This window comes from Rutilus rutilus, assembly GCF_951802725.1.
Source record: "Rutilus rutilus genome assembly, chromosome: 23".
NCBI classification, from domain to species: domain Eukaryota; kingdom Metazoa; phylum Chordata; class Actinopteri; order Cypriniformes; family Leuciscidae; genus Rutilus; species Rutilus rutilus.
The window spans coordinates 7,187,151-7,204,764 of NC_140233.1; the positions used below are offsets into that span (position 1 = coordinate 7,187,151).

Here is a 17,614-nt window from a genome sequence, read left to right on the forward strand (position 1 = left end):
GTTTTAAGTGAACGTAAACAGTTGAGAAAGAAAGCGCATGTGTAACAGGATAATGGATCCCGTCAGCTCTTAAAGTGACAGTAGCCTAATATACCTGCAGCAAAATTATTAGATAATATAAAAAATATCTGTATGGCTGTTTTTCCCCATGGTATCGGTGTCAAAATTGTGGCCAGTGAAAATGCTAAGTGGCTAGTAACTTTGGAAAACAGCTAGCAACAGTGGCTGGTAAGGTCATGTCAAAAAAGAAAATCTGTGCAATGTGTGGGAATGTTACTTTTTTGTTCAAACAAAAAAACAAAAAACTAACTAACAGAGAACGTTCCCAGAAAAAGAAGAAAAAAACGTTCTGTGTTTACGGAAATGCTAACCCAGGGTAAACTGTGAAATCCCAACAGAAACAGATGTAGATGAAGAGGGAGCTGTGCTAGAGAACGATGCTAGCAAGGCTAAACCTGAAGGATAGCGAGAGAATGAGGATCACAGGGCTATATTTAAACTGTAAAAACAACGACAAATCATAGCCATACAAATATTAAATACAAAAACCAACCAGTTCAACAAATAAACGACTAAAACAGGCACACTGAAGTGTGAAGCAGCACAGAAGTCATCATATGGGACCTGAGCGCTGTCCACCGCCCGGTGCTGAAACACAGACCCACGAATAACACACAGATACACACTCCATTCACGCGAATTCATCTCACACTTCATCGTGTTTATCATCTCTTTGTTTTTCCACAGGATTCATTCGTTCATCCGCGCATGCGCACCTCGCCCTGTCTGAGATTTTCTGTACGTTAAACGCTCCGGTGGGCCGCTCCCGGTGGCGAGCGTTCCCCGCGCGCACAGACTCGGTGTGTCTCACCTCTTGTAGTCGGAGGAGAAGATGCCCCCGCTGGCCGGGTCGTGTCCGTACTCGGGCTCGCTGGAGGAGCCTCCTTTCTCATCGCTGAACGCGGAGCTCGCGGACATCTCTGCTGCTGATGATGCGGAGCGGCGGAGAGCGAGACTGAGTCACGTGACCCGTTACGCGGTGCTGAAGCGGACAGGGCCGGGGGCGCGCGCATGCGTGCGCGAGCACCTCTACGTTCGTCCCTGCTCATATCAGCCCCCAGTTGCGATGAAAGCATTTATTTGGTTCGACTTGATTTACAAACGGCAGAAAAATATTTCATATTTCAATATTTTGTGAGAAAAATTGATTGAAGAATCACTTTTGAACTAAATTATTAAAATACTTTATTTAATCTTATTTTTATGTCCTAAAACACTAGAGATAATTTCATTTCTCTTCATTTCATTCTCTGTACATGAATGTACCCAAACACATACACACCAAAACAGAATAAGATCTGAATTTTGAGAAAGATTTAATGTTGACTGACATTAAAACAACATATAAAATACTAAAGTGCTTTTCTTTTTTCTTAGTAGTACTGTACACATTTTTTCTTTCTTTTGTCAAAATAACTTCGATCATTAATATAGGTTCAGATAACATAATATTTTGAGTTTATATTTATTAAATCAATCTCCTTCATTGTATTAACTCAAACTCTTTAATTTTCATGAACTTACAATTTTAAGGCAACCAGATAACTTAATTTTTTAAGTTTAACCAATAATAATGTTTAGTGTCGGTGTGATTCATTTTTTTTTTCAGGTTTGTTTTCTAACCACCAGATGGCGGCAGCGCTCCATCACTCCATCACTGCTCCTGCTAGGAGAGGTTTGGTCACACCGCAGATATTTAGTGCATGAATTATATTTATACACAATATTTGTACTCTCTACAAATTTGACCAATTTGTAATGAAGAGACACAGACTGAAAATAGCAACATGACATAATTTTACAAAGAACGTCATAGAAACAGACCAATAGAAAATAATCGCAGGAAGAGTCTCCTGTAGCTGTAAAAGAAAAAAGGTTAAAAAGTTGCCAAAAGATGACATCAGCCTGTCTGAATCAACACAAAACTTTTTTTCTGTTCATTCATCAAATAAAATACTGTAAAGCGAGTCTTTTCTGCTACTTCTTTCTAGTTTTAATATACTTTGATGCTCTAATGGGAACTGAAAGAAGCTGTAGTCATTCAAAACACGATAGATAGATAGATAGATAGATAGATAGATAGATAGATAGATAGATAGATAGATAGATTTTTTCTAAAGATTTGTCTTTCTTCTGTAAGATATAGTGAGAGGGAACACTTGAGATCTTTTCTTGGATTCAGGAAATTCCACAATGCAATCCGCTTAAAATATCTATGAAATCAAATTGGACATGGCATATAGCAGTTTTTATTATAAATGATTTATCTGTGCACATCATTTGATTTTTTGATTTTTTATTCACATGCCCTCTTAATCTTTAATAAAATCTTAAAACGTCCCAACCTCCCTCTTGCAGTCTCTTCTCTTCTGCGTCATGAGGGCGGGGCAAACTGTCACTCACATGAGATCGACCAATAGCAAACCTCAACTATCCAATCAATTCCAGATGAACAAAATAAAGTCCCGCCCTTTTGTTCTTGTTGGAGAAGCCGATTCACTCAGATGTCACAATTGAGAAGGAACTATCTTCTGTCTTCGCAGTTCGCAACTTCTGTTTTATGCTGGCTAAGATTGTTTAATAAGATGTTTTAGAAAGACATCTCTTCTGTTAGCCAAGGATGCATTCATTTGTTCAAAAATACAGTAAACTAACACATTAAAAATGTAAAACATTTCTTAGTAATGTTGGAAAAAGTTGTGGAGCTGATTTCTTTTTTTAAAGAGAGACTGTCCTTGCTGAATAAAACTTACACTTTAATAACCTTTTGAAATCCATTTGTCAACTGTTCAGGAGAACACAAGCCTACAAAGCTAACAGACATGGACTACACTGTAAACGTTACCTTAAAGAGACAGTTCACCCAAACATGAAAATATGGGTAACCAAACAGTTTGTGAAACACATTGACTTCCACAGTATGAATTCTATGGAAGTAAATATGGACCAACAATGGTTTGGTTACACAAATTCTTTAAAATAATATCTTGTGTTCAGCAGAAAGAAATTAAAGGTATAGCGGAGGATTTTCCCGAATTTTAGAAAAGAACCGCTCTCTCCACTTTTTGAAAAAATGCACATGCGCAACACTCTACCTGCTCCCGAGAGGGAACGCCTATTAAACGTGTGCACGAGAGAGCATGCACGAGCTAATCATAGCTTACATTAACTTTTACTAGCAGTGATTTTAAATGGATTTCTCCAAATAGCATGCCAAACTTTACCTGTCCAGTAGAAACTTCACAACTGAGGCATCAGTGGGAAGCCCAGCCTGTGTTTTGAGCGCACGCCATCGTGTGAATCGTGTGCACGAGCACGTACGACGGCCTTACGTAAACATATCACTAGAATGATTGACACTTAGGAGGACCAATAGTCTTGATGATCCACCCGGAAAAAGAAAATCCTTCGCTATACCTTTAACTCACATGTTAGGAACAATTTGAGGGCGAGTAAATGACAATTTTTATTTGAACCATCCCTTTAAAGAGTTGTTTTTCACTTTATTTAACCCATAAACATTTTTGTTGGTATAATTTAATGTATTTTGGTTGATTCAGCAATAATACATTTTTACTTGAATAAATCCAGGTAATTTAGATGTTGATAAGGTTACTATTTTTTGTGTGTATAGACTTTGTGCGTCAGAGAAAAAATCTTTATAATCTCGTGTTTGAACTTCAGTTTTTGCGTTAGCTCTGTATATTTCTATGGCGTTGCTGTCGAAGAATAATTAGCTGGTAAAGTGTATTTACTTACTGTAAAGTTAATGAAAGTTATCATGAGCATTGTAATGTTTGAAAATTAGCGGTTCGTTCATAAATTCATAAGATCTTACCTTCATGCTGTGCACACTCAAAAAAATAAGCTGTTGAACGAACTTGATTAAATTAAGGAAAACGTTTCCACGAAAATGAATTACATTTTTCCAACAAAATCTAATTTGTTTGAAATTTGTTGTAATCTTGTTGTATGAACTTAAATTCATTTAGTCATTCCTGCTAGATAAAGTTTTGTCAGGTTGACTACATTTACTTGTTGCCCTGCCTAAAATCACCAACATTTAGCAAATTTGACTCTACAGTTATTTACAATAATAGAAGCTACTAGTATTCAATTTAATTAAAACCACTTTTTACAGAGTAACATTGAATATTTAATGAGGATAAATGCATGTATACAGTATGAGTGCCCACAGGCCTCAACTAAACAGTCGCCACTCTTCTGCATAATGGCAACCACAAAATTCCAAAACATTACAGAAAGTCCTCTAAGTTTCTAACATAACTGAATATTAAACACTAACATTAACATCTTTCCATTTACAGAAAAACACATAAAATGACACTTTAATCCCTAAATTTACCCTCCTAATGCAGTCCCTTGCAAAGCATGCTGGGAACTACAGATCCACTGCCCAGTTAGTTGTCAACAAAAATGATTCATGTAGTTTTTGCAAATTAAGTAAACTTCAGTTTTAAATATATTAGGTTGATTGAACACAATTAAATTAAGTTGTGACAAAATATTAAACCGTGTTACTTTCTTATTTTAATTAAATTTAACAAGAGGCAAAAATTCATTTGAGTGTGGAAATACAAACCGGAAGACCGAACACGAGCGCAGCGCTGAAAAGAGGCGGGGCTACAGAAGTTAAATATGTGCCAGACGAGGAGGGTTTCCCCTTAAGGAGTCATTTCTTCCTCTTCTATGGGTTTTCCCTTACAATTAGTCTCCCACTTGCTCACTTTTTTGTAAAGCTGATTTGGATGCACTCTGAAAGCACCATTCAGATAAATTGAAGTCTCCCACCGGTAGTCTTTCACAGCCAGACTTTCAGACGTAGTTTGAAAACACTCGCGCTGCTCAAATAAACACACCAGCTTCTCACAGGCCAGAGCTGCAGTTGTTGCCATTAGATGAAGCGCTGTTCTTCAGCTGGTGAGGATCTGACGCCTTAAAAGGTAAAACATGGAACGAGAGAGCAGATATGCACACTAAAATAACCTATACCCCTCATATTACCGCTGCAGATAGCATGAGTTTACAGAAGGATAGAAAACCCATACAAGGAAAAGCTAGTAAATGGAAACTCAAAGCTGGATTTGAAGAACCCACACGAAACATCGATTCTCAGATTTCCTTTTATTCTCCAGTTTCACATTCTGAAATAAAGAAAAAAAATCAGCATTTTTAATATTTTTTTTTTTATATTATAATACAGCAATCTCATGTCGGCAGCCCGTTTTAAACTCGCAGTACTGCCACAGGAAACTTCAGTATGTAACACAGAGCAAAAAAAAGAAATCAATTGCACTTACTTCAAACAGGTTATAGACAGAATTAACAACCAACGAAAACACCAAAAAAATAACAAGGGAACACTAAACTGCTCATACATATATACTTATTTAATTGCACGAAACAAAAATAATGCATAAATATTCATTACACTAGTGTACAAAAATACTTGTACGTTTCTTTTCTTTCTTTTTTTTGTTCAAATATTCTCCAAGCAGACACAGATAGCAGAGGTTTGGTGAAATCAGGGCAGAGGAAGATGCAGAGAGGGAGACGAGCACTCGAACGAATCCGCTCGGTTCACGTCAGGGTCACAAACAGAAACAAACACCCAGTGCATATGTCATCAGTTCTTTAAAAGAGGAAACAAAAAAAGTACACAGAGACCGGATTGCAAAAATCAAAATCAAGTCTCCACCTTTCACAAAAATGCAAGAACAAGAGGCTGAAAACTTTTAGGGTTAAGCTGGGACTTGGAAACACGAGCGCAAACGAACAGACGCAAAAGGTTTGCATTCTAAAACTTGTTTTATCGCATGCAGAATGACGACACACACCCCCCCCCACAAAAAAAAAAAAAAACACCCATCTACAGGAGCAGCTAGACGCGTTGAACGTCTGCGTGTGATTGGCTCGTCAAGCGCAGCTTTTGAAATGGAGACAGTACCGTGAGGTTCGTCACAGTCCTCAGAGTGCTTTAGAGAAGACTTCCTCCGGGAAAATAATCCTTCATGCTTAGATTGTCCATTAAATAAACCTGATTAAATTAAACGCTGAGCCCAGTTGTCCTTCGTTCAAACAGGAGGGAGAAATAACTAAACGTCTGTTAGGGAACGGCATCTGTGGAGACGAGGACAGAGCATTAGCTTACGGTCGGAGACGTGTGACCATATGAGGTGAAGTGACGGATACTCACGGATTTTTTTTTTTTTTAACAGAACTGGCGTGACTTCCACCCCGGTTGAGAACTTTCAGAGGGAGACGGGTACCAGCGCATCTACAGGCAAGAGGAACAAGAAAAATTACAGTGAGATCTTTGATATATTGCAGATGTTTCTTTTATCATAGGAAAGAAGCCTCAATTTATGGTCCATTACAAGATAAGATTACAATTGACTCTAAACTGAATGTGCATATAATGGTGCATAATATAATGTACACTTTAAACATTTAAAATAACTTCATTCGATGAAATCAGAAAAAAGAAATTTAGCATAAATAGTTTCATCATTTGCTTAGGTTTTATCATTTAGATCTTAAATATTTCAAATGTAATCATATTTTGAGAAATCATTCTCATTTACCATTATTATAATTTAAAATGCATGTTTAACGCTTTTCTTTTATTAATCTTTATGCCTCAAATGTAACAGATTGACTTAGTGTGAACCGAGTCAAAAGTCTGTAAGTTTCCAATAGACAGACAAATGCTCGCATGTCTCAGAATATTGTCAATGAATGGGACGCTACATTTTATTCAATATTAAATCTTGGCTTTCATTAGATTCTCAAAACAAACCACTGGTATCCTCCATGATTCCTGTTCTTTACAACAAAGCACTTGAATGCGACTTCAGAAGTGGGAAGTTTCCAATAGGCGGCTTTATCAACCAGAACACTTTAAAATCTCCAAAAGAACCATATAAAAACCTTCTTGATGAACCAAAAGTTGCTTCCAAGAGCCATTTTATTATTAATAATTACATTAAACAATGTAGAGGGCAACTGTAGAGGGCAAAAACCCCAGAAAGAGCCATTTCTACAACAACCTTCATAGTCAAGCTATGTTAGCGGTGCTAATGAACTGATGCAAGCACGACCTGAGCAGGAAACTCTTATCAGTGCATCTATAAACATCTTTCAGCAAGATGACATTAACTCCTTTCCCGTCCTGCCTTCCCAAACCACGCCAAAACACCCACTTCCCCAGCCAAGGGCAAGAGAACGACAACAATCACCCTGGCACGTCCGTTCCAGCCCTTCGTTGACTTAATCTGGACATCCCACATTCTTTACGAGGCGTCCGGCGGTTTGACGAGAGCGCAGGCGTCACAGCTGTAATCTCACTCCGGCAGGTGTGTGTTGGAAAGGTCTGGAGGAAAGAGAAAGCCAAGCGTTCCTTTCTTCCAGCAGTTTAACTGCAGACTTATGGTTGCGTCATCCCGACTACACGCAAACATGCCAAAGGAATTCCATTTCTGTTTTCCTTGAGCTGAATAATGCTGGACGAAGCAGGAAATCATCAAGTCATTCTACGATAGGAGCGCCTTCCCATTTATGACTGAGCGTTTGCACACAAAATTATATTGATACTCATGTAAAATAATTGAAAACTTAAAATTGTGTTTATACCATATAAAAAGGACATTTGAAACTAATGTAAATAACCACCATTAACGAATAAAAAAAAGCTATGCTAATGTAACTTTTGCACAATTTTATATAATCTAAATTTAAAAGACACCAAGTAAAATTATTTGATCATTTTGAGTCATTTCATAAAAAAATAATTAAAATATAGCATATCAAAATGACAAAAAATTAAATTAAATAATTCCCAAATAAAAATGGCCAAAATAAAAAACACCAATATATGGTGATTTTGGTTTAAAAAAAATAAAATAATAAAAAGTGAACATAAACCCAAAGTAAAAAATAAAGACAAAAAAAAAAAGTGGTTCTTTGTAAATCAAAAATAGCTCAAATTACAACAAAAATAAAATCTGGAAAAAGATCATAAATGACAACCACCAACCAACATTTTTAGTTTAACTAAATAACCAACCACCATCTAACCAGCTATCCACCAACCTCAACTCTGAAGGCCCTCAGAGTGACATCGGGCAGAGAATGTGTTAGCGTGTGGATCCATTAGCACATTCGCTCTCTTTCTCACCAAGAGGATGAAACCTTTTACAACCCCTTTGAGATCCTGACAAAACACACTGCGCCCACAGCCTTAGCCAAACACCACTGTAAAACATTTGGTTGGGATCGGATCTTAACTAAACAGACAATTAAAAACGTACAAAACAAGCTCAATTTACGCTTTAAGGAACCTGTTAAAATACAGTACGGCTCAAGAGACTTCAAGTAAAGCCTCTTCATCCATGACCTTTAGCTTTCACTGGGTTGTTGCCATGACAACCACAAAGTCTAGCCATCCAATCAATAAACTTGATCTGTCAAGCACAGAGTCTTCAAAAACAGTCACATTACATTAAACATGCACGCGAACAATGCGAGATTTACAATAAACCGTGAGAATGCCTGAGGAGCAAACGGTTTCTTACCAGTGCAAAACGTATATGAACTACAAGAGCAGTTGAAGGCAATGTGTTTGTGGGAGAATTTTTCACATGTGCTGCTTTTAATGGATCATAAAAGTGGTTGCACATTGTTTTTTGGCTAAACTTTAATCGGCACCTCTCTGGGCCCAGATTCACTCAGCGACCAAGTCATAATCCAACCTGAGATGCAATTAAAAACAGCTTTTCTCTGATGTCATCTCTTAGCAACGCTAACAGGCCAAGGAATGCTGTTCTGAGGGATTCTGGGTAATCAGACTTGTCATGTTCAGAGTGGACCCCTGACACCACCTCTGGTTTTGCTGCGTCATGTGACCCAGGGTCAGTTTCCATCAGAGCGCGAGTCAGGGGCATTATGGGAAAGGTGAGCTTGGTTCGGTCAGACTGAAAATTTTTGAAGCGCATGCTACTTACTATTGCTGCAGTATACAGTACGCATTACTGGATGAAATACATCCCACGATGCAATGCATGGACGATTTTTTCTGACTCAATTGAACAGAGGACATTTACAATAAACAAAAAACAGATGTAAAAAAAAAAAAACATTTCCAAAAACACTTCACAATAATGTCAAAGTAAAAGTACAGTAGTATGCAATACATGAATTTGTACACCCTTAATTCTTGGGCTTTACCAGAAGGACTTACAGGAACTTTACAGGAAGGATGCAAATAAATGATTTAAAGTAAATACGCTAAAACCAAAATATAAAAGTTTAAGGCCCCATTTACACCTGGTATTAAGATGTTTTTGGTCAGTCGAATCAAGTAGACGAGAGAGACACATTCCGGTTTACATCTGGTGTTTTAAACCATCTCTTTTGTCCACTTTCAACCACTTCTGTCCCGATTTCTTCGAGGTGAGGGTCTATGGGTGGTAAATGTATGTTTTTTTTTCTTTTTCAGATCTTTCGATCTAACGGACGAAATAAACTCGCACAATTTACATGTGAATGCGACAGGAGACAGAGAGCATCAGCTTTTTTTTCTGCTCTGACAGCCACAAGACCAGCCGAACGCTGCGAGTTTGTGTTAGAAATCAGGAATGGTGAGAGAACATTGTGACTGGTACATTTTTCAAACCAAACTTGGTCTTAAACCGACAGTTTAAATCCCGTCTGGCTAGCGCACTTCCTATAATGTTTACGCATCAGGTTCATTCCGATTCAAAGATTCCGATTCAAAGATTCCGATTCAAAGATTCCGATTCAAAGATTCCGATTCAAAGATTCCGATTCAAAGATTCCGATTCAAAGATTCCGATTCAAAGATTCCGATTCAAAGATTCCGATTCAAAGATTCCGATTCAAAGATTCCGATTCAAAGATTCCGATTCAAAGATTCCGATTCAAAGATTCCGATTCAAAGATTCCGATTCAAAGATTCCGATTCAAAGATTCCGATTCAAAGATTCCGATTCAAAGATTCCGATTCAAAGATTCCGATTCAAAGATTCCGATTCAAAGATTCCGATTCAAAGATTCCGATTCAAAGATTCCGATTCAAAGATTCCGATTCAAAGATTCCGATTCAAAGATTCCGATTCAAAGATTCCGATTCAAAGATTCCGATTCAAAGATTCCGATTCAAAGATTCCGATTCAAAGATATAAATTTGTACACCCTTAAAACTTGGCCTTTACCCACAATCCTTTACACAAGTATTGGGATACATCAACAAATTGTGCAATCACTAACTCCATATTTAGAAGTACAAAAACACAGTCACTTTGGAACCGAATCCCTGTTTGTGTTTTCAAAGTACAAAAGCGCAATGATTTGCTACAAACTAATGGAAGTCATTTTCAAGAAGTGTTGGCAATGTCACATTGGACAGAAACCCCCCCCGAAAGCAGAAAGACACAGTGATAGTCAGAGAAAAGGGGAACACACCGGCTGGTCCCTCACCTGGGCGTGCAGGGCGGCAGCGGCAGCAGCGGCGGCGGGGTAGGTGAAGGCGGCGTGAGGCAGGCCTGGGGTCAGTTCAGTGGTGTAGAGAGGATACGGCGCCCACGCCTCAGGAGACGCAGGGATCAGTGCTGCCCCCGTCAGGTCATCTACAGAATCACACACACATCTGAGCGTCACATACAGAACCAGACGCCAGGGAGCGGAAGCACTTCAAGAGACCCGTTACAGCACCCAAAATACACACTACCACTCAAAAACCTTTGAATAAATTAATGCTTTCTTCAACAAGGACACATTAAATTGATCAAAAGTGACAGTCAAGACACATTTCCAATTCATCTGAATCACAGACATTGATGGCGAATCAACAGCATGTTCTGTAAGCGCCGTAGTTTACTCACACGGGTCTCGAGCGATGAAATGTGCACCAAGAGCCGGGTGCAGGTTGGACGGATTTGGCGTTGCCATCAGTTTACTCTTCGCCATCTTTGTGTTGGCTTTTGCAAACTCCAGACGAAGCGTCTGAGGACTCTCTGGGTCAAAGCGGATGCCCTGAGAACAGATTATAAGTGTTGACCGAATACAGTCTAATTACTCAAACAGTTTTCACACAAATGCACAAAACAGGGGTGTCCAATTATGCTCCTGGAGGGCCACTGTCCTGGAGAGTTTAGCTACAACCCCAATTAAACACCTGAACCAGCTAATCAAGGTCTTACTTGGCATACAAGAAAATTTAAGGCAGGTGTGTTGAGGCAAGTCAGTGTTAAACTCCACAGGACAGTGTTTGGACACCCCTGATATAACAGAACATCAGGTTTCCCTCTGCAGCACAAGTGCACTGATTCCCAGAGCAATCCACATCCAGCCAGAAACACATGACGTCATGGAACTTTTCGTAGGGACCAACATGTGTACGCAAGAGAAACTTCCCCCCCGTAGAGAGGAGCAGCATCTGAGTCAGACTTTTAAAAGCGAAGTTTGGAGGACATAAAGCACAGTGTCTTATAAATAATTAAAAGTTGCCATCGCTTCAGCTTACTGACGGACCAGTGATTACTTACGTTCAAGGCATTCTTGGCCGCTTCAGCCCCAGACCGGCTGTCAAACGTGACAAACCCCACAGGCTAGACAATGGAAAGAAACGCGTCAGATGGACAGACGCAAAGACAGAGGTAGAGAGACAAAATTAGGTTTCCAATCAAAACAAAGTAGGAAAACATATCTCCTTAAAATGCAGTCATACTGTATTTCACCCCAAAAATCAAAGGGAAAGTAGTTTAAATATATGATTTGTATTGAAATATTAAATATTAATATTTGACTATACTAATATTTGATATACTAATATTTGAATATATTAAAATACCCAATTTTAGGACCAAGATTTTATGAGAATTAAGCGTTCTCTCCTAAACTACATCATTTAAAAACTAATATACATTTGGGGTACATTTCATGTCCATTAGTGATTATATTTTTATCCTAAATTCTTAAGAAATATTTTATCCATTAAGAACGCATACTTTCTCACACCAATATTTTACATACCCTGTTTTTCCAGTTTGCTTGAAATTGCCTTTGTCCCTTATAGTTTTTTTTCAATGTCCACTTTTTAAAAGTAGTCTCATGAGTTATGTATATAAAAAAAAAAAGTTACTCAAGATTACTACATTTCTACAATCTAAATACCTTAGAAATAGATCGTTTAATTGAATTCTTCCAAATAAGAAAATCTCAGTTTATTAATGTCCGCAAAAATTCTGTTAACTATGTTAAACTTTTTTTAGGTTTTAGGGGGTGTTTGGTTAATCCAAAAACCATGTGACCAGCATGTCAATGTCATTTTCTTCTGGGTCGATTATTTTGAACATTATGGTAAATATCCTCCTAATTTGTTCTATATTTCATCTCCAATGACATTGTCAAGTAGTATTTAAGCTGCCTGTCAACTACGTTGGGTACATTATGGTTTGCAATATTTATGATTTTGTCAAATAAATAAAATGTGAGGTTAACCCGATCAAGAAAATAACATTTGGTTGGCCAGACAAGGCCTGCCATTGAAATTATGAGGAAAAAAATGGTGAAATTATCAACTATTACCGTCAACCAGTCATATTTTTTTGTACATTAAATATCTAGACTGCAGCTTTTGATATTTTATAGTTTACATCCGCATAAACTGGAGTTTATGATATTCTTGCAAAATTGTCTTAAAATTCACCTTTTTTTGGTAATATCAAAATAGTGTTTAATGATTGAACTCTGCAACAAGTATATAAAAGTGAAACGAATAGTTTTGAGAAGGCATGTTGTTTTTACACTTTTTGCTGATGTGAAATGTACCCTAAATTTTATTAATACACTTTACGTAAAATATCTATTTGAATTGATACATTTATGCTTATTCAAATTTACACATCATTGGAGGGGAAATCAGTTTCAACTTTACCTGTTTTGAGGTCAGTTTTATGAGAGATCCTTCATATCCCTGTTTGATAAAAAGGACAAATTCAGAATCAATCTGACAACTTAAAATCAATTCTCAAATGAAAGTCAGTCAAATAAAGAGGACCAACAAAACCTCCAGCTTTCCCCCGTCAGGCTGACGCGTCTTACCTTGAAGGGTCTGAACAGCAGGTAAAGCTCACGTGGTTTGATGTCGACAGGCAGCCCGCTGACAAAGAGCGTTCGTACCTAGAACAGGGAAATGCCTAAATGACATCAGCACACAAATGACAGACAGATACACAGAAGGCCGTGACCTCTGAGCTATGAGTGCCGTAACAATGTATGGTCTTAGAAATGTGCACCTGAAAAGGAATAAAAATAGGAATTGTTTAGAACTACCTTTGAACGTCTCTCTCCCTTCCTATTGTGTCAGAGTCTCCCCGTTTGTCTGCAGAGTTTGCTATTGGACACTAAATGTGTTCAGATCAAAATCATGAGATCGTGTTAGTTTAGTGAGCAGAAGTGTGTGCGTGGTGATCAAGTGTGTGTGACCCTAAGGCTAAGCATGGATGCAGAGACGTCTGCAGGCCACGGACAGCATTATTGCTCCAATGTGAGTGGAAGGTAGAAAATCTAATTTAACTCGGCAAATTAACAGGATGGATCAAATATTACAGTGAACAAAGAGAGAGAGCAAAGGGCAATCAAATAAAGAAAAAAAAACGTTATTTGAAGAATGAACATGGCTAAGAGAAACTCGACCTCAATTCCTAGAACACATTTTTTCCAACAAATTACAACTAAGCATCACAGATTCTAGAGTTACCCAAAAAGCAACGATCATTTAAAAACAGATGTTGCAACTTCACACAGATCCAGAGAGCAGAAGAGAACGATTGGATGAAGGACACAGTGTGCTATGACCTTTTACGGAAAAGAGGGGAGAGAGAGAGAACTTTGGTTCAGGCTGACCCATCACATTCTCCAAACGCCTCAGAGGTGAACCGACTCAATCTGAAAGACACTGGTTTTTGGCTCAGTCTCACAAAAACATGTCCAGGACCAAAAGAAAATTATTATTATTTTTCCTTCATTGTGACATTAACACAATTTCCCTACAAAGGTGTCAGTTTCCAATTGACCGTTTTCCTCTGCATTTTGTAATTCCTATCATTTTCAAAACGGATTTGATTCGATATAATACAAGAGCAACAATACAATTATTAATAATAATAATACCCCTGTGTTTTGCAAGTCTTATAAATGTAATCGTCAGTAATTTGTCCTATAAAAGCAATAATAAAAGTTGTCATTTCTATTACTCTGTGCAGAAAAATAGCTAAATAAATATTTTCAATCATGAAAATGCACAAAAATTCTATTTTTAATGACCATTAATCAAAATGTTATGTTAAATGTTTCAATAATTGATTATATTTATAAGGACCCAGACATGTTTAGGAAGAAAGAGTCACCTTTTTATCCTGCACTAACTACAAGAAAAAAGACAGCACCAAGTTTTTGCTTTTTGTGGACAAGCACCATGATAATACCATGATATTAAGGACATGTAGTAACATGGTATCATATAAACGCCATGGTACAAGAATATATGGTACCAATTGAGCATCATAGTACCACCAATGAAACCTAAAAACAGTGTCAGATCATTAAAGTGCTAAAACAGCAAAGCATCAGAGTGTAAAACTGGACACATGTCCATCGCTCAGATTCCTCTACGCTTTTCCACCAATACATCATCCACTGGAAAGCCATCATTTCCTGGCCGGCTCAGAGGAGCGAGTGGTGGAACGGCTGGAGGCGAGGACGGTCTCGGAGTTCAGTTCACAAACCCTCAGCGTAAACTTTGACTATCCTCAATGTTCCTGAAACACGAGCATCAGTGCTCAAACGCTGCCAATAGCTGAGAGGGGAAATAAACAACAGGAATTTAATCAAAAAGGAATAAACACCACAAATAAGGGACAATGTGCCACTTAAGCAAAATAAACCATTGATTTTGTTGGCGGTCAGAAACACGGGACAGAAACTAACAAAGGGCATATACGGGGGACGTGAGCGACTGGGTCGGAGCACAGAGGGAGGAAACCCCTGTCCTAATTATTGCAGGTTCAGGCTTGAACACAATGAACAATCTGAATGCGCCACACCAAACGCACTGACCCAGTGCTGCCCAGTAACAATGACAGGACACGACTCCCACCCCAAACCCTGAACCAGAGTCCAGCTTAAACTACAGGAACATTTACACAACCATCCTCACAAACTTCTCATAATGACATTAATTTAAAAAAACAAAACAGCTCTAGTCTGATATTTCCTGACAGGGAGTGTTTGCAAACCGCTTTGTAAGGTCTTGTGTAAGTAAAATACACTGAACTGCAGGAAATGCCTTTACAAGAGGTCAGAGGTGACATCTAGAGCAGACCCAAACACTCAGTGAAGAAACTAGTTGAGAACGTCACTATTAAAATACGATTCTATACAGAATATAAGGCTTTCAATCAGACTGAGATGTTTAGTTCACTCAATTTACTGCAAGTTGTACATTACTTAAATATAATTGAATGTAAATGCCAAATTAAAGACAAGCCAAAAAAAATTAAAACATTAAATTATTAGGCTATAAAAATAAAAATAAAAGTCTTGTGTCTCAAGTTAATAAAAAATAACGCCTTCATCGGAAGTCAGAGATGACAGACTGGAAACAAACAGAAAAAGGACAGAAGTTATAGTTTATTATATTATACCGTAATATAATATATTTGTAATTCTTATCTCAAGAATTCAAATGTAATCTTGTTGGGTCTCAAATTTTCACGTTATGCAAATTAAACCGTTTGTCAAAAAAAAAAAAAAAAAATTGACCGATAACTGACAATACTACACTGCAAGAGCATATTTTAATTAGATTAAATTACATTAAAACCATTAAAAGTGAAAAGAATTCCAAAAAGATACATTGCGTCTTTTAGACCCACGTTCAATATACGTCACTGTTTGCGCGTGTTTGAGAATGACGGGAGAAAAAAGGACAGAAAAACTTTAAAGAACACACACACACTGGAGTATTTGCTTGTTAAATCTCCCATTAAACTTTATCCACAGTCACACAAGAGTGTGTGCGTCTCATCAGGTGAGTCTCATATTTCAATGCCAACTTTAAGATTAATCATCAACAGACTCCACATTCCTCTCAAACTCCCTCTCAAGCTTTTCCTCAGCAAACGTTCCTCCTCAAACCGCAGCAAACATGCCTCTGAAACGCCTTTAAAGCGACTTTTAAAACATGTCAAACGCCAAAAGAGTTTCCACAGTCATCCGCCGGCAGAAGCTTGAACTCCACCAAATGAAGTTTTATGTTTACTAAAAGAGTTTATTTCTCTTACCTCCTCTTCTAATGAAACACTGGTGTTCGTCTCTGAATCTGACTTCAGACTCATTGTGTAACTTTAACGCTTCTTTGTGCCAGAAAAATAAAAAATCAGTTTTCCCTGTCGGTGATTTTGTCCCTGGTGTGCGTTAAAGTTGCAGAAGAGAATCTCGTGTCGTTTGTGCCCAGTGAAGCCGTGAGTTAAAGCCACAATCCGAAAGTAAAGGTGAGAGGTGCTCTGTGAGGGTGACAGAAGGGAAAGGAGGTGATTTTTGGATTTTTTTTCCCCCCTCGCTCACATCAAGCTCGTTTGAGTTGAAGTGGAAAGAAAGGAGAAAAGAGGAACCGTTGGTAGATTTAAAGCTGAAGTTGTGCGTCTGCTCCTCTGTCCTATTAGCGGATCAATCATGTTAAATGCGCGCACCCGTGCTTCAGATGGGACTCAGCTGCGCGAGGCCCGGCCCACTTTACCACCACCACCACCACCATCATCAACATATCTAACCCCTCCTTTACATCCATGCCTGCCTCCTCTCTGGATCTCTAACCCTGCCTACACGATGGCTGTTTCCGAAACCAAGGAGGTCTATAATAACTAGAGAACCATTTATGTCAATGACCCCCAAAGTACGCCAATCTGCCATCTTTGCTCATCAGCGTTGAGTTCTGCAGCCAGGCTGTTTTGAGCCAATCACTTGAGGCGTATGTGTCACGTGACTACACACTCTGGAGCCGCAGGAAAATGAGAAAAGTTACCAGAAAACCCCTTTACTTGCGACTAAAAGCTAAGTGGTCAATTTCATGCTTTTAAGGTTCCAAAAGTGCTGGTAAAATCAGAATGCGGCTACTTTTAAGTAGCCGGTCAATGGGAAAGTATGTCTTTTTTAAAATATTTTTGCATGACAGCGCCTCCAAAGGAAAGGCCTCTGGTTTCAGACCATTGCCTAATGATCTAAAATTTATTCAAGTGAGGTAGGCCTATAGGTTGTCATCTTTATATAATTTAATATATAATCTCTTATTCTTCAAATAATAACAATTTTATTTCAATAATTTCATGAATATATATATAGATTTAATTTATCAATATAATATATCAATATTTAAGATAAATATGACTTGACAGAAATTGAGTCATTTTAAAATATATATATATTTATGGATAATAATTCACTTCTACCCAGT

At 38.0% G+C, this 17,614-nt stretch overlaps 2 protein-coding genes across 3 annotated transcripts in view; both read right to left on the reverse strand.

The window, feature by feature from the left end:
• ap3b2 (adaptor related protein complex 3 subunit beta 2) overlaps positions 1-1,018 on the reverse strand; it is a 39,409-nt gene extending 38,391 nt beyond the window's left edge. The window contains 1 exon segment of the mRNA XM_084396321.1: positions 872-1,018. Coding sequence (XP_084252447.1) covers positions 872-978 — 107 coding nt within the window. The 5' untranslated portion in view covers positions 979-1,018.
• A 4,172-nt stretch (positions 1,019-5,190) lies between these two features.
• Positions 5,191-16,980, reverse strand: rbpms2a (RNA binding protein, mRNA processing factor 2a). Of its 2 annotated transcripts, none has more exons than XM_084398046.1 (8): positions 16,446-16,980; positions 13,204-13,281; positions 13,037-13,075; positions 11,646-11,708; positions 10,983-11,133; positions 10,579-10,727; positions 6,278-6,358; positions 5,191-6,201 (listed from the first exon to the last, which is right to left on the reverse strand). In XM_084398046.1, the coding sequence occupies exons 1-7, from the start codon at positions 16,497-16,499 to the stop codon at positions 6,293-6,295; spliced, it is 600 nt and encodes a 199-aa protein (XP_084254172.1). In that variant the 5' UTR covers positions 16,500-16,980; the 3' UTR covers positions 5,191-6,201; positions 6,278-6,292. The 2 variants fall into 2 exon arrangements, with proteins under 2 accessions (XP_084254172.1, XP_084254171.1); XM_084398045.1 differs by having other exon boundaries at positions 10,564-10,727; positions 16,446-16,931.
• Positions 16,981-17,614: the final 634 nt, after the last annotated feature.